The sequence below is a fragment of the Phyllopteryx taeniolatus genome, chromosome 16 (assembly GCF_024500385.1).
Source record: "Phyllopteryx taeniolatus isolate TA_2022b chromosome 16, UOR_Ptae_1.2, whole genome shotgun sequence".
Classification (NCBI taxonomy): Eukaryota; Metazoa; Chordata; class Actinopteri; order Syngnathiformes; family Syngnathidae; genus Phyllopteryx; species Phyllopteryx taeniolatus.
Genome location: NC_084517.1, coordinates 13,311,278 through 13,328,217, shown reverse-complemented (window position 1 = coordinate 13,328,217; position 16,940 = coordinate 13,311,278). Strand labels below are relative to the sequence as shown.

The window sequence follows — 16,940 nt, the reverse complement described above, 5'->3', positions numbered from 1 at the left end:
TAACATGTTTTTGAGAATGTGAGGGGAAGCCATTATACCCTAAAAGGGGGAAAAGAAAAGAAAAAAACATGCAATCACTGAGAATATGCAAACTCCACACAGGAAGACTGGAGATTTGAATCAGGACCTCAGAACTGTTATGCAGATGTGCTAACCATTAATCTACCATACTGCCCTAATATTAAATATACTTACCAATGAGTTTATGGTTTATTGCACAAATCGAGCAGGGATAAATAAATATATGTGCTGTAAAAGGTCATCATTTTACTTCCTATTTATTGGAAATGCAGTCAAAAAAAACTTTTTTTTTTCCCCCCCCAAGAAAAGACATTCAGACTCATACAGTAAGTTAGTTTAGCTTATACACGTGACATGCAATAAATAACAAATGCTCTCTATTGTCTGATCTAATGTACGTCTTGTTGTACAGTATATTATTGTACAAAGTGTAACAGCAGCAGTGTAAAATCATATCTCTTCCTTTGAAAACCACAAAGGCTAGCAGTGTAAAGAGTGGGCTATTGACTGGTAATACAAAAATAGAACAAAGTAGCATTTATAGTACTTTAAACAGACTGCAAACGCAACAGTACTTTTTTTTTTTTTTTTGTGCATCCCTCTTCCTTCATATGAGCAGCAGTCGTTACTTCACTTTGTTTTATTTCTGTTGAGACAGAAATAAACTTGGATCTGGTCTGGCAATGTCCTTACCAAACACATTTTTAAGAGGGGCTTATGGAATGAGACACCTATAAGAACATATGGTATCTGAGCACTGGAAAGCACTCAGGACATTTTAGTAAAAAGTAGCTGCATGGAAGAAGTGAGCTGGTTTGACCTGTGTCTCACTCGCTGATTCTCCGGAATTCCTATCAAAAGAAACCTCAATAACAACAATCATAAGTAGCTGCATGGAAGAAGTGAGTTGGTTTGACCGCTGTCTCACGATTTGTTTCTCTCAAATTCCTAATAAAATAACCTCAATAATAATAATCACCACTTGTTTGTTAATTTCAAAGCGATAATGTCTTTTCAGCAGGAAAGGAGTGTATCTTTGTAAACATGTTACGTACACGACATTTTACATGTTCCAAAATGAGTCGCAAGTCTGATTATTGTTGTTGAATGGATGTGCCTTCGTCTACCAGCCCTTAAAGAAACCCTCTGCCTCAGCGGCCTCTTTAAAAGTCACTGTCATCGAATTGATGGTCACCTCGGTCATGATCACCTTCCCGGGGTGCTCTGATTGAGCGGTTGTCGTGGTTGTCGTGGTAACCTTCTGATTGTGGACCGGCGCATCACCTTCACCCGCTATCGCTGACGTCGTATCATTTCTCAAGCAAACACCAGGAGTCTCGGGCCTTGACTTCATCTCCTCCTCGCCCGCATCACCGTCTGACCTGTTGCCCGCGGTAACCGCATCCGCTGCTCTGTCGTCAAGCACTGAGGCGCCGTCCTTTGAATTGTCACATGCAACGGTTGAGGCGCCTCCGTCTGGCGGATCTGACCACATTTTGGTGGCGTTCTCCTCCTCCACGTCCATCTCGAAGTCTTGCCGCTCCAGGACGGCAGGCGAGCTGCACTCAGAATGACCTTGAAGGCAGAAGGTTCAGTCGATTAGACCAGTGGTTCTCAAAAGTTACACCAAGTACCACATACAAAAATACTTAGTTCTCCAAGGACCACCATCATGCTGAACAGCTGTAACTGGTCCAGAATGCTACTATTAGAGTTCTTACTATAACCTGGAAACTGTACCACATCACGCCATTCTTAAAATCTCTCAGATTTTAAAATCTTACTTCTGGTTTTTAAAGCTGTGAACGTCTCGAGCCTAAATATAGTCACTGTCAAGTGGAAACCTCCTAGTGTATGTCCAAATTTGAACAATTTATATATTAAATATATATTTACAAATTGATACTATCGGCCAGTCAACATGTGGGTCTAAAGTGTTAAAAATGGCTTGCTCTTGTTTTCGTTCTTGTTTATAAGCATTGCAGTGAACCTCCATTTATTGCGAAGAATACAGTCCGGAGCCACCCACAATAAATTTGCCATGGATAGAAACGCAACATTTCTTTATGTAGTTTAATCGCTTCCACACGCTATAAACACATTTAAACTCATTGAAACACACTCAAACTTAATAAAAGTTTTTAAACGCGTTGCAAATGTATTTGAATGCAACAAAACTTTATGAAAGCAGAAAAAGGATAGAAATACTGTACAGATTGTGCTGTAGTGTCTGTAGGTGTGGATGCATTTGAGAGGCGGGGCCTGCTGGGGTGGCGTGTGAGGGTCTGAACGTGAGCTGTGGCTGACAGCAGCTTCTGCGCTCTGGTTAGTTAGCGTTTTATTGTTCTCCTGAAATGCAATATAAACTGCTCTAAAAATGTATTAGCAACTGTGGCTCTCCTTTCCCACATTCAACGACACTGAGGTTAGTAATTATTCTGTTAATCCCGCATATTCACGGATCGGTATTCGTAAATTCACCTATTCGTGGGTTTTTACGGGTATCTTTTCTTCGATATACACTGAAAATGTCCCTATTGTGGGACTAATAATGGTGATCTTAAATTTTAAATAAAAACTTGGTGCTAAAGGACTATGTTGAAGTGAAGTGAGGAGCTTCAATTAGACAATAGTGCTTTGCTTACATCTTTTGCCATCTTGGTGCCGAGGAACTATGCTGAAGTGAGTTGAGGAGTTTAATTTTCACAAAACTACTGCTTTGCTGCCATCTTATGGCATCTGTAGGCAATTACAAACCTTTCCCAATTGCTCACAGATCTAATTGATGCCACTCCCTAAAAAGGTTTGCACTGTACTGCAATTTCCAAAGATGACACAAGATGGTTGCAAAGTACTACTTTTGTCGAAAGGAAGCTCCTCAGCTCACTTTAGCACTAAGTTGCCACCAGATGGCATCAAAGCGATACCGTTGAAAAAACTCGAATTTGCGAATGCCGACTTCTTTGTCTCTTCGTGTGACGAGGAATTTGCCTTGGGCATGAATGCGGATATAAAAAAATAACTTTTCTTGCCTTGCCTATAGAGAAGTTTAAGATCACAAAGAGGTCAAAGCTCACACTTCCAGGTCACGGATAAACAGACAACAAACCATATAAACTGTCTGCCCGTCGCTCCTCCGAGGTGCTTCCGGACTCATGTTTCTCTTCTTCGCTGGAGTCTTCCCAGTCCTCCACTTTCTTCCCGCGGGGTCCGACAGCTCCGTTTGAGCGGTCGCGCGCCCTGCGCTTGGTTGCCAGCTGCTTGCTCCTCCTCCTCGCAGGGCGACAGTACGCGCCTCCCCGCTCGCTATGGTCCACATCCGTGCTCATGGCGCGGGTGAGCGACAGGCGCAGACGGGGCGGAGGTTTCTCCGGGGGCTTGTGGGCGCTCCGGAGGTCCATGGCGAAAATGTTCTAGAAGGACACACATAAGGAGATTGATTATATGACATTATGCCTTTATGAGGCGGGACAGCACATGGGTCTGGCCCGCTTCCTTTTAGACCAGTTTTCACTGGATAGCCACAAAATTCGGTATACCTGCACCAGTGCTGAGGTGTCAGGACCTAAACACTATCAAAAGCACTAACCAACATTTACAACCTAAAGTCAAAGATGAATTCCATGAAGTTGTATGAATTTATTACCAGCAGTCTATTCTGTTCATTACATAGCATTTCTCTTGGCTGCACTGCTTCCAACATGTGGATGTTAGATTGTTTTGTTCCATCAGAGTTCAGCCTCTACGTGCTGCCATTTCAGTCTAATCTAATTCCACAGCCTTCATAATCTGTAGTGTTGGCCAATGTCATTTAAATTATATTAGCAATGTCTTTAACCAATCAGATATTAAATTCGTCTCACAGGGCCCCACTATAACGTCGTTTTTTTTTCTTCTTCTGATTGGTTGGTCAGAGCAACCCAAGATCGACGAGCAAAAACAGTCTCTTGATCTGTACACATTAATACATTTAATAATCAGCATCTCTAGTGAGTATGTATTTGAAATAAATATTTTATTATTGCCATGTCGTTAGATAAATATTGATTTGGAACTGGTCCAGACGATGTACACGGCACCGTTTGCATGCTGTTATATATTTTTTCTTGTTTAGTATTGACCGTTTCTATAAATAACAGACAAAGAGTTGGATTAAGCCGAAGTAGTAGTAGTAAGTAGTTTGGAATTTGGATTTGAAATACAGTATATCATTTGTGACACCAGTTTGGGAACTTTTCTGACACACCTCCGACCCCTAAATGTAAATGCAAGCCAGCCATGGCTTGAAATAGTGTAAGAAAATATGGAGATGCATATATTACTTTACCCGCAGGACGAGGCTTCTGGGTCTGAGACCTTTCTTGCGATAGGCCAGAGCTCTGATCTTCTGTTGACTGGGAACACCACCGAAGCACAAGCAAAGACAAAGAGATGGGCGAGAGAACAAATCAACAAAAATATTAAATCCCTCTGCCTTTCACAAAACCGACTCCACTCACTTCTCCTCGTAGGCCAGGACAAGGCGAGGGTCCAAAATGTTGTCCTCTGGCTCCCAAGTGCTGTACCTGCCAACGCCCACACAAGCACACGTTAACGTTCGTCATGCCCGCCCAACCTCATATGGAAGCGCAGGTCAGTCATCAAGCTGGATGTGAGCGTATATTAAAGGGATGATGTCACAGGATGATGACTCAGTGATTACTCACTTTGGGGGCCATCCCTGCCACTTTAGCAGGTACTCCACATTACCCTGCAGACAAGAGAGTCAGAGAGTGAAAATGGCACTTAGAGGAGATGCCACAAAGTTGGACAAGGAAACATGCATGGGTTTTTTTTAGCTTCCTTTCATCTCCACCGCACACTGAAAGAGGCCTCAACAGTTTATTGCCACTCCCAGTTGATGTTTACTGTCAAACTAAACATAAGACAAAGACAATTACACATTGAGCATTTAAAAACATCAACATAACTTTGCCTTACCTAAACTGCTAACTACCATCTAACTAACAATGCAAAACACCGTAGTTGGGCTAGCAAATAGCATCGGTGCCACATTGTTATAACCCTTTAAGCAATGACTATTTGAACATCAAACTATGGAGAAACACATGAAGACAGACAATCCAACAATACCGAGAGCATATATTCTTTTGTGTGTGTGTGTGTGTGTGTGTGTGTGTGTGTGTGTGTGTGTTAAATCCGTCAGTATTTATACTGCCCCAAGCTGGCCAATGCAAACACACCAGAAGGACCAGCACAATGTCCAATGAATTGAAGCAAAAAGCGTGGGAAAAAAAAGGTTCACATTCTATTTAATTATGTCATTACTGTACCTTTTTGTAAATTACAACATTATAAATTGTTTTTTTTTCCTCATTAAAAAGTATTTCACTTTTTTTTTTACTATTTTGTTTGGAGGGGGTGGGGGGGGGGGCAGGAACCGATGAATGACATTTCCATTCATTTCATTGGGGAAAGATGATTTGGGAAACGTGTGTTTTGCATTACGAGCGAGGTCACCAAATGATTTCATCTTGTTTCTCAAGGCACCACTGGAGTTGAAAGTGCAAATATTTAACACTAATTCAAGCTCTGATCCTTTCATAGGTAAGCCGGTAGGTAAGATCATTATTTCCCATTACTATTCACAAATAAATGACCATCAATACTATCATTCTTAAAGTATACCTATAATGGTATGTGTACATACAGCAACTGCTTATCTTATTGCATCATTATGTTTGGATATGATACAGTATTTAAATCTTTTCCAAAAACACCTCATCTAAACACCCTATGGAAATTTCCAGAAAGTTTCTGGAAAATGACCTGCAAACAACTTGCACTTCGCCATGAGTTGTAAAGCTATTTAGTAACCGAGGAGTAACACACAATTTCACCAGTCTTCCTTCACGTTGCCATTGTTGTAGTTTTCTGAGCATGACATTCTTCAGGCTTCTAATTGGTTTAAATGGATTAAGAGTTCTGGGAAATGGAGTTTCATGCAGAAAGTTTGGATAGAGGTGTTTGCATGCTTGTGTGAATTTTCTCCAGGTACTCCGGTTTCCTCCCGCATTCCAAGAATATGCAAAATTGAAGACTCCAAATTATCCATCGGTGCAAATGTGAATGTGAATGGTTGTTTTGTCTGTGCCCTGCGATTGGCTGGTGACCAGTCTAGGGTGTACTCTGGTTCAAAGGTCAGCGGGAGAGAAAATGGATGGATGGACATTTTAGGTAAAAAGCCATGTGATGTTTTTGAGGTTATGTACATAATGTGCACATTAGCTTAATCGAGTCAACATCTGAGATCCACAGCAAAGCAGCTGCCAACGCTCGGTCGACAATAGGAGTCCATTCCTGTCCGTTAAAGCACGATTTACACCAGAAGTGGAGAACTATCCTGTATGCATTTGATCCCAGCTGACGTCTGCCAATCGCAGGACACATAAAGACAAACAACCACTCACACTTCTTTAATTAAACTAACATGCATGCTTTTGGAATGTGGAAGATAAGATTCGAACCGGGGACGTTTTGACCGTGACGCAGCCGCGCCATCCACTATCCCGCCGTGATCGACACTGATACAAAGTTTAATTGTACCTTTTTCTGAGTTGTGTGACTAGGATACCCTCAAAAGTACAACGTGTACGAGTGTGCGTGTGACGATGTCTGTCACTTTAAAGTGTGTGTGTATGGGGGGGGGCGGGGGTATTATTCTTGTCAAATGGTGTTCTTCTGAGGAATGACGTCAGTAGACGGCCCCTTTTCTCTCTCTGGAGCCGCGCGTGACGTGACGGTGCACGGTCCCACGAAGCGACTCTTCTAGAACCCCCAGACCGCGCGGGGCTCGGATAGGTGGGGTCCACGGGAACATGTAAACAACGTGCTGTTGCGCAACCTTGACGTCACTACTCCAACAATTGCTGCGTACTGCGATTAGGACGCAACTTTATGTAAACAACAAGTCAGGGTTTTTTTGGGGGGTTTGTTTTTTTTTTTTTTTTTTAATAAAGGCGTATTAATTCCTTGAAAGATGCGCTGCGTGGGAACAAAACCAAAATAATGTGACCGCCTTTGGTCAGCCACCTTGCACACTGTACACACCCCCCTTCTCGCTGTGTACTACATCTGCGTGGGCTCCTGCACAAAAACACGCTGCAGCATCCCTGCACGGCACAACTTCCACAAATGCAAATAAAGAGCGCGTATGTACTCCAGAAAATGAAAGTCAAGGAGTTGGGAAAATGTGTGGCCTAGTTTTGACGTTTCAACACCTTTTTTTCACGGGAGCACAGCACGCTCCACTGTGGCGGAAAAGCACACGGAAAATAAGTTATGTAAGTTGAGTGGAGTGCATTAAAAGAGTCGGAGCTCACCTTTCGGACTCTTTTCTTCGTGATGGACTCCACTGCGAACACTTGGTCTCCGATGGATGACAGCTCCATCCCCGCTCCGAACGAACAGCCTCCGTCCAGGCAAAATTGGAAGAAGAAGGAGCGAAGAGGAAGGCGTTCAAAAGGAAAAGATGTTCGTCCGGGCCAGCAAAACGCCTCCGAGGCTTCTCGTTGTTCGCTTCACCGCCGCGCAAAGTGTTCTCCTGGCTCACTTTTCAAATCTGCGACACATCAACACGGGACGACGCGTTGCTTTAAGTCGCGCGCGCGCCCCCGACGCCGTTACGTAGGGCCGAGCCCCCAAGTGCGTGGCCGCGCACGCAAAAGAGAGAGAGGGAGGGAGGGAGAGAGAGAGAGAGAGAGAGAAAGAGAGACTACAAGGTCACTGTGGAAATTAATTTACCATAGAATTTTTTTTTTCAACTGCATATTACAGAGTGTTTATAGAAAATACCTTGATTTACTAGTAAACTGAGGTCACTGAGCTCATACTCTATTAAATCAATCTTCCCGGTATCAAAATTAATTCAAATGCCATTAATCCGCTCTACCCCCCCCCCCCCGAAAAGCACCCACATTCTTTTGTTACATGGTTTTAATAATGAGAATTAGCACTGCAATTATAACCAAAACAGTACAAAACATCATGAAATATCATTAAAGAGAATGTAAAGAAATAAACTGGTTTTAGAAAGTGTAACATAGCCAGATATCACGCACACTGCAGTATTGATGTGTTGATGTGTGCCTTTAAGGGGCGTGGCCGAGTGACGTCAGGAACTGGATTGCCACAGGGTTATTTTGGTGTGAGTGTCTACACTATGCTCCTTGTGAGTTTTCTCATTTTTTATTTGTGTGTTTGACTTACAGGTGCAGCAATTAATCCATTAATCGACAACCAATCGATTACTAATCGACAACTATATTGATAATGGATTAATCGTTTAGAGACATTGTTTAACATGAAATTGTCTAAATCATCAGCATTTCAGGCACTCAACAGTAATGTTCAAATTTTTGTAGTCCTTTATGAAAGCAGACTGATTATCTTTTGTGTTTAATCAAAATAAGACATAATAAATATATTTTTATATTTGGAAAAATATGTCATGTTTGAGACTACAGCAGGATGGCATGTGACCAGGGAGCCAATCACAAGCGTTGGTTTTCGAAGGAGGAAGTGAGATGAAAAAAAATCTGAGGTTCTGTAGTTATGTTATTTTTCATCCATCCATCCATTTTCTGAGCCGCTTCTCCTCACTGGGGTCGCGGGCGTGCTGGAGCCTATCCCAGCTATCATCCGGCAGGAGGCGGGGTACACCCTGAACTGGTTGCCAGCCAATTGCAGGGCACATACAAACAAACAACCATTCGCACTCACATTCACACCTACGGGCAATTTAGAGTCTCCAATTAATGCATGTTTTTGGGATGTGGGAGGAAACCGGAGTGCCGGTAGAAAACCCACGTAGGCACGGGGAGAACATGCAAACTCCACACAGGGGGGACCGGGGATTGAACCCGGGTCCTCAGAACTGTGAGGCTGACGGTCTAACCAGTCGTCCACCGTGCCGCCTGTTATTTTTTTTCAAACATAACTCAAACTATTTACACATTTTCTCACAGTAATGGGTTAGAATTACATACATTTTGTAGTTACATTTTGTAATCCTGTTCTGCGTAACCCCCTAAAATGGGACATTCGTAAGTCAAGGTACCAATGTAGTTCAGAATGGGCTTATATCTCTCGTAGATCAGGTCCCATTTTGTCATTCTTGCACTGGCTCACTGTTGATTTCAAAATTCAGTACAAAATTCTAACAGTTACAGAGTTATTTGGGCTCCTCCATACTTGGTAGATTTGTTCTCATTTTATTGTCCTGTTAGGTCACTGCAGTCTGCTGACTCCCTTTTATGTACTGTCCATCTCAAAGGATTAAGACCTAAAAGTGAAAGCCTTTGAAGCCCCTTGTCCCTAAATTGTGGAATGCGCTTCCATTTCAGCTAAGACCTGCATCTTTTCTGAAGAAAAACACATTTGTTTAGGCAGGCATTCTAATAAGACTTAATTGTTGATGGATTCATAATTGTTAAAAAAAATTTATTATATTAACTGTATGATGTTTGTGACTTTGCATTTTATTTTGTATTTTAACCATGTGGCGCATTTGGTGAGTCCTCTGCGAGAAGTGCTATACAAATGAAGTGTACTTACATGCTCCTCTTTCATTACAAATTGTAGAATATCTTCTTCTTCTTCTTTTCCTTTCGGCTTGTCCCGTTAGGGGTCGCCACAGCGCGTCATCCTTTTCCATGAGAGCCTATCTCCTGCATCCTCCTCTCGAACACCAACTGCCATCATGTCTTCCCTCACGACATCCATCAACCTTCTCTTTGGTCTTCCTCTAGCTCTCTTGCCTGGCAGCTCCATCCTCATCATCCTTCTACCAATATACTCACTCTCTCTCCTCTGGACGTGTCCAAACCATTGAAGTCTGCTCTCTCTAACTTTGTCTCCAAAACATCGAACCTTGGCTGTCCCTCTGATGAGCTCATTTCTAATTTTATCCAACCTGGTCACTCCGAGAGCGAACCTCAACATCTTCATTTCCGCCACCTCCAGCTCTGCTTCCTGTTTTCTCTTCAGTGCCACTGTCTCTAATCCATACATCATGGCTGGCCTCACCACTGTTTTATAAACTTTGCCCTTCATCCTAGCAGAGACTCTTCTGTCACATAACACACCTGACAGCTTCCTCCACCCGTTCCAACCTGCTTGGACCCGTTTCTTCACTTCCTGACCACACTCACCATTGCTCTGGACGGTTGACCCCAAGTATTTAAAGTCCTCTACCCTTGCCATCTCTTCTCCCTGTAGCCTCATTCTTCCCCCACCACCCCTCTCATTCATGCACATATATTCTGTTTTACTTCGGCTAATCTTCATTCCTCTTCTTTCCAGTGCATGCCTCCATCTTTCTAACTGTTCCTCCAGCTGCTCCCTGCTTTCACTGCAGATCACAATGTCATCTGCAAACATCATGGTCCACGGGGATTCCAGTCTAACCTCATCTGTCAGCCTATCCATCACCACTGCAAAAAGGAAGGGGCTCAGGGCTGATCCCTGATGCAGTCCCACGTCCACCTTAAATTCTTCTGTCACACCGACAGCACACCTCACCGCTGTTCTGCTGCCCTCGTACATGTCCTGTATTATTCTAACATACTTCTCTGTCACTCCAGACTTCCGCATGCAGTACCACAGTTCCTCTCTGGGTACTCTGTCATAGGCTTTCTCTAGATCTACAAAGACACAATGTAGCTCCTTCTGACCTTCTCTGTACTTTTCCATCAACATCCTCAAGGCAAATAATGCATCTGTGGTACTCTTTCTAGGCATGAAACCATACTGTTGCTCGCAAATACTCACTTCTGTCCTGAGTCTAGCCTCCACTACTCTTTCCCATAACTTCATTGTGTGGCTCATCAACTTTATTCCTCTATAGTTGCCACAGCTCTGCACATCACCTTTGTTCTTAAAAATGGGCACCAGTACACTTTTCCTCCATTCCTCAGGCATCTTCTCACGCACTAGAATTCTATTGAACAAGCTGGTCAAAAACTCCACAGCCACCTCTCCTAGATGCTTCCATACCTCCACAGGAATGTCATCAGGACCAACTGTCTTTCCATTTTTCATTCTCTTGAATGCCTTTCTAACTTCCCCCTTATTAATCATTGCCACTTCCTGGTCCACCACACTTGCCTCTTCTACTCTCCCTTCTCTATCATTTTCCTCATTCATCAACTCCTCGAAGTATTCTTTCCATCTACCTAGCACACTGCTGGCACCAGTCAACATATTTCCATCTCTATCCTTAATCACCCTAACCTGCTGCACATCCTTCCCATCTATATCCCTCTGTCTGGCCAGCCTGTATAGATCCTTTTCTCCTTCTTTAGTGTCCAACCTGCCATACATGTCATCATATGCCTCTTGTTTTGCCTTTGCCACCTCTACCTTTGCCCTGTGTCGCATCTCAATGTATTCCTTTCGCCTCTCCTCGGTCCTCTCAGTGTCCCACTTCTTCTTAGCTAACCGTTTTCCTTGTATGATTTCCTGTACTGTGAGGTTCCACCACCAAGTCTCCTTCTCTCCTTTCCTGCCAGAAGATACACCAAGTACTCGCCTGCCTGCTTCTCTGATCACCTTGGCTGCAGTGGTCCAGTCTTCTGGAAGCTCTTCCCGTCCACCGAGAGCCTGTATCACCTCTTCCCGAAAAGCTGCACAACACTCGTCCTGTCTCAGCTTCCACCACATGGTTCTCTTCTCTGCCTTTGTCTTCCTCATTTTCCTCCCCACCACCAGAGTCATCTTACACACCACCATCCTATGCTGTCTAGCCACACTCTCCCCTACCACTACCTTACAGTTGGTAACCTCCTTCAGATTACATCGTCTGCACAAGATGTAATCCACCTGTGTGCTTCTACCTCCGCTCTTGTAGGTCACCCTATGTTCGTGCCTCTTCTGGAAAAAAGTGTTCACTACAGCCATTTGCATCCTTGTTGCAAAGTCTACCACCATCTGTCCCTCCAAGTTCCTTTCCTGGATACCGTACTTACCCATCACTTCTTCATCACCCTTATTACCTTCACCAACATGTCCATTACAATCTGCACCAATTACGACTCTCTCTCTGTCTGGGATGCTCAGAACTACATCATCTAGCTCCTTCCAGAATTTCTCTTTCACCTCTAGGTCACATCCTACCTGTGGGGCATAGCCACTAATCACATTACACATAACACCCTCAATTTCAAATTTCAGCCTCATCACTCGATCTGATACTCTTTTCACCTCCAAGACATTCTTAGCCAACTCTTCTTTTAAAATAACCCCGACTCCATTTCTCTTCCCATCTACACCATGGTAAAATAATTTAAACCCTCCCCCTAAACTTCTAGCCTTACTGCCTTACCACCTGGTCTCCTGGACACACAATATATCAACCTTTCTCCTAATCATCATGTCAACCAACTCCCGAGATTTTCCTGTCATAGTCCCAACATTCAAAGTCCCCACATTCAGTTCTAGGCTCTGTGTTTTCCTCTTCTCTTTCTGCCGAAGAACCCGCTTTCCACCTCTTCTTCTTCTTCTTCTTTGACTTCGACTTCGAAAAATTGTAGAATATATGAATCGCAAATATTGTTTCAGCCAGTTAAATTGAACCTGTTTCCTGCATCAAACTGGTTGACATTCCTCTTGCTCTAATTACAAAATGAACACCTTCCTATAAGAAATAATTATAAGAATTAGTTACAGCCTGAAACCGTCATCATGATCCAAACTGAATTAACTGTACCGTAAATTTTTTTAAAGTAGCATTTTAACATTCCCAAAAACACAAAACACAACCAAAATAAAAGTGCTCACCCTTTGAAGATGCTGGACAGACTTAATTGTGAGAGAACAGAAAGGTCCTACTGTCAGTGCCATCTTGTAAGAACACCATAAAAACAAATCTTTAGCTTTGTGGTTTATGTAGTGTTATAGTTACATAGTTGTAGTAATTGATACTCAACATGATTGATCAGGATGGATTTTTTAAAATTATTTTTAGCACCGATAAAAAGTGCTGTTTGTTTGCTAGCTTCTCATTCCATGCTATTTATGAGCCGTTTACTAGCCGTCATTTGGCATTGGTGTAGTCTACCTTTTGCCCAAGTCAGCTGTTGTGACCCTAAACAGGATTAGTGGTATAGAAAATGGGGTGAATGGCCTACTTCTGTGCAAAGGCAACAAAATCATCTTTCAGTCAATACATTAATCATCAAGTTTTTTGTCTACTCTACAGAACTACTGTTTACATGAGAACATCCTCTAATTAGGCTTTCCAGCATCAATCAAGACGTAAACGTTTGTGGCCCTAAGCTGTCAACCGGCCTGAGCATGAAAACATGGAGGGAGTCACACTCCTCCTAGTTTTGTTGCCATGAAAGATCACAATCTGCAATTGAAAGGAAAGCCTCGCTGCACTCACTCTTGTGAAAACGTTCACCCCTCTGGCCATGTTTGATCCAAATATAGAACTAAAGTGCTAGATAATCTTACTTCTTCGTACAACATTGCGAAACAACATGTCTACAAGAAAATAGGCTGCCGTTAAACACTGCTCATTTTGATGTTAAACGACAGATTCTTCAGTTCAGTGTGGACCAACTTGAACTTTATACTTGAACCCCCCCCGCCAGGAGTAGCCTGACATGATGAATGAACGGACGGTTGCTAAAGACCCCGCTAGATACACGGCCTGTTCCCCGTTAGGGAGCTGGATCATTTACAGTAAAAGTAAGGCCGTACACACACAGGGTCTACAGTCATGGTCTGCATGCACCTGGAATGCTTGCATCACTTACGGGCACTGGTCGCCATGGCAACTGTTTCTACAGCAACGACTGAAAAGCTGGGTGATGATGATGATGAGCCAGCAGGAAGAGTTGATAAAAAGCTCGCGGGGATGAACAGTGATCCATGTTTACTCCAACCGTTGACCTCGAAGTGCAGCAACATAGATCCCAAAATACAAGTGACCTTGCACAGAGATCCGGAAAAACTGCTGCATCAGAACCGTAACAGAAGAACCGGAATTTATTCTTCTTTGCCTCTTATACAGAACCCAATGAAGTCAAGATATTGCCGCAAATGTATGCACTCATATTGCAATCAGATAATTAGATGCGTGACGACATCAACGTCTATTGTGACGTGTAAAATATTTGTCGGACAGCTACTATTGCTTTCAACGCAGCGGGGCAGGAGAAATGAGTTTAACTTCACACCTCTGTCTGACCTTTTTCAGCATTCCCTCACACCAGTGATTCCCAACAATTGTGCCACGGCACATTATCCAATTTTCACTATTGGTCCAAAAATAATTATTTACAACCCCAATTCCAATGAAGTTGTGACGTTGTGTTAAACATAAATAAAAACAGAATACAATGATTTTAAAATCATGTTCAACATATATTTAATTGAATACACTACAAAGACAAGCTATTTAATGTTAGAACGGATAAACTTTATTGTTTTTAGCAAATAATCATTAACTTAGAATTCTATGGCTGCAACAAGTTCCAAAAAAGCTGGGACAGGGTCATGTTTACTACTGTTACATCACTTTTTCTTTTAACAACATTCAATAAACGTTTGGGAACTGAGGACACTAAGTGTTGAAGCTTTGTAGGTGGAATTCTTTCCCATTCTTGCTTGATGTACAGCTTCAGCTGTTCAACAGTCCGGGGTCTCCGTTGTCGTATTTTACGCTTCATAATGTTCCACACATTTTCAATGGGAGACAGGTCTGGACTGCAGGCAGGCCACTCTAGTACCCGCACCCTTTTACTACGAAGCCACGCTGTTGTAACACGTGCAGAATGTGGTTTGGCATTGTCTTGCTGAAATAAGCAGGGGCGTCCATTAAAAAGACGTTGCTTGGATGGCAACATATGTTTCTCCAAAACCTGTATGTACCTTTCAGCATTAATGGTGCCTTCACAGATGTGTAAGTTACTCATGCCATTGGCACTAACACAGCCGTATACCATCATGGCTTTTGAACTTTGCGTCCATAACAGTCCGGATGGTTATTTTCCTCTTTGGCCCAGAGGACACGACGTCCACAATTTCCAAAAACAATTTGAAATGTGGACTTGTCGGACCACAGAACACTTTTCCACTTTGCATCAAACCATCTTCGCTGAGCTCGGACCCAGAGAAGCCGGCGGCGTTTCTGGGTGTTGTTGATAAATGGCTTTTGCTTTGCATAGTAGAGTTTCAAGTTGCACTTACGGATGTAGCGCCAAACTGTATTTACTGACATTGGTTTTCTGAAGTGTTTCCGAGCCCATGTGGTAATATCCTTGACAAATTGATGTCGGTTTTTGATGCAGTGCCGCCTAAGGGATCGAAGGTCACGGGCATTCAATGTCGGTTTTCGGCCTTGTCGCTTACATGCAGTGATTTCTCCAGATTCTCTGAACCTTTTGATGATATTATGGACCGTAGATGATGAAATCCCTAAATTCCTTGCAATTGTACGTTGAGGAACATTGTCCTTAAACTGTTCAACTATTTTCTCACGCACTTGTTCACAAAGAGGTGAACCTCGCCCCATCTTGTGAATGACTGAGCAATTAAGGGAAGCTCCTTTTATACCCAATCATGGCACCCACCTGTTCCCAATTAGCCTGTTCACCTGTGGGATATTCCAAACAGGTGTTTGATGAGCATTCCTCAACTTTGTCAGTCTTTTTTGCCACCTGTCCAGCTTTTTTGGAACTTGTTGCAGCCATAAAATTATAAGTTAATGATTATTTGCTAAAAACAATCAAGTTGATCAGTTTGAACATTAAATATCTTGTCTTTGTAGTGTATTCAATTAAATATAGGTTGAACATGGTTTGCAAATCATTGTATTCTGTTTTTATTTATGTTTAACACAACGTCCCAACTTCATTGGAATTGGGGTTGTATTTTCTACAAATAATCTCTGCTTATCCATCAATGCCAGCAACGTAGAGTGACAAGCAGAATAATGAAATGTTTTTCCTGTAGATAGCAGAAGGTACAAGTAACTTGTGTATCCACCGGTTGCCATTCATACAACTGAATAATAACTTTGTGTTCAACTATACAGGCCCAGATTTCACACTGCAAGTACATTTGTAAGTAAATTGAGATCAGATCTTCATTACAGTATTTCAGTATATAAACTTCTTGTGAAATTTTTGTTTGGTCGTGCGACATGAGATTTTTTTAAATGTCAAATACTTACCATGTCTCAATAAGGACAGATATTGTAGACCAGGGGTGTCCAAACTATGGCCCGGGTGCCATTTGCAGCCCACCATCTGTGTTTTAGCGGCTCGCAGCATATACTAAAAATAACACTTGACATGGCCTGCAAGAGTGGGCGGGAGCAGCATTAAAAAAATATGGGTGTCAGAAAAGTGCGTCACTTATATCCCCCATGGGTGCAATACCCATGACAACTAATACAACTACTACTATGACAACTACTACTGCTAATACTACTACTACTAATAATAATAATGATGATAGTAATAAATTGGTTTTCTATAAGAGATTTTCTAGTTATACAGACCCAAGTGAACTATTTGCAACTAAAACTGTGACAACATTTCTCTTCATGATGGTGAATAAAGATTGTTCTGTTTCAGAACCAAAAATGTTTTGCCCCACTCTCTGCTCTGTATGAAGGTCCAAATTGTGAACATATCACATTAATGATCCTGAAGTAACTGCTTTTAAAAAAATAAAAAAAATAAAAAAGAAAAAGAAAGTCAGCTTACTGCAGATTGCTCTTGTTTTGGTTCTGAATGTGGAGATGTGATTTGGCTGTTGCTCAGTGCAGGGGTGGATCTATTCTGGTAGGTAACAGGGCTGCGGACCACCCCAAAATAGTTAATAATCTTAAACGATTTGCCTTATCA

At 42.4% G+C, this 16,940-nt stretch overlaps 1 protein-coding gene across 1 annotated transcript; it reads right to left on the bottom strand.

Moving 5' to 3' along the window:
• Positions 1–262: 262 nt before the first annotated feature.
• On the bottom strand, positions 263–7,692 carry cbx7a (chromobox homolog 7a). Its single transcript, XM_061748831.1, has 6 exons — positions 7,404–7,692; positions 4,728–4,771; positions 4,521–4,586; positions 4,349–4,415; positions 3,131–3,434; positions 263–1,596 (listed from the first exon to the last, which is right to left on the bottom strand). Exons 1-6 carry the CDS (start codon positions 7,470–7,472, stop codon positions 1,145–1,147), a joined length of 1,002 nt encoding a protein of 333 aa, XP_061604815.1. The 5' UTR covers positions 7,473–7,692; the 3' UTR covers positions 263–1,144.
• Positions 7,693–16,940: the final 9,248 nt, after the last annotated feature.

What these genes read in the sequence shown, in the direction of transcription:
- cbx7a (XM_061748831.1), bottom strand. Translation starts at nt 7,472, where the DNA reads ATGGAGCTGTCATCCATCGGAGACCAAGTGTTCGCAGTGGAGTCCATC. An exon ending in TGGCAGGGATGGCCCCCAAA is followed by an intron (nt 4,587 to 4,727) that starts GTGAGTAATCAC and finishes GGGCGTTGGCAG; the next exon opens with GTACAGCACTTGGGAGCCAG. An exon ending in GTCCTGGCCTACGAGGAGAA is followed by an intron (nt 4,416 to 4,520) that starts GTGAGTGGAGTC and finishes TGGTGTTCCCAG; the next exon opens with TCAACAGAAGATCAGAGCTC.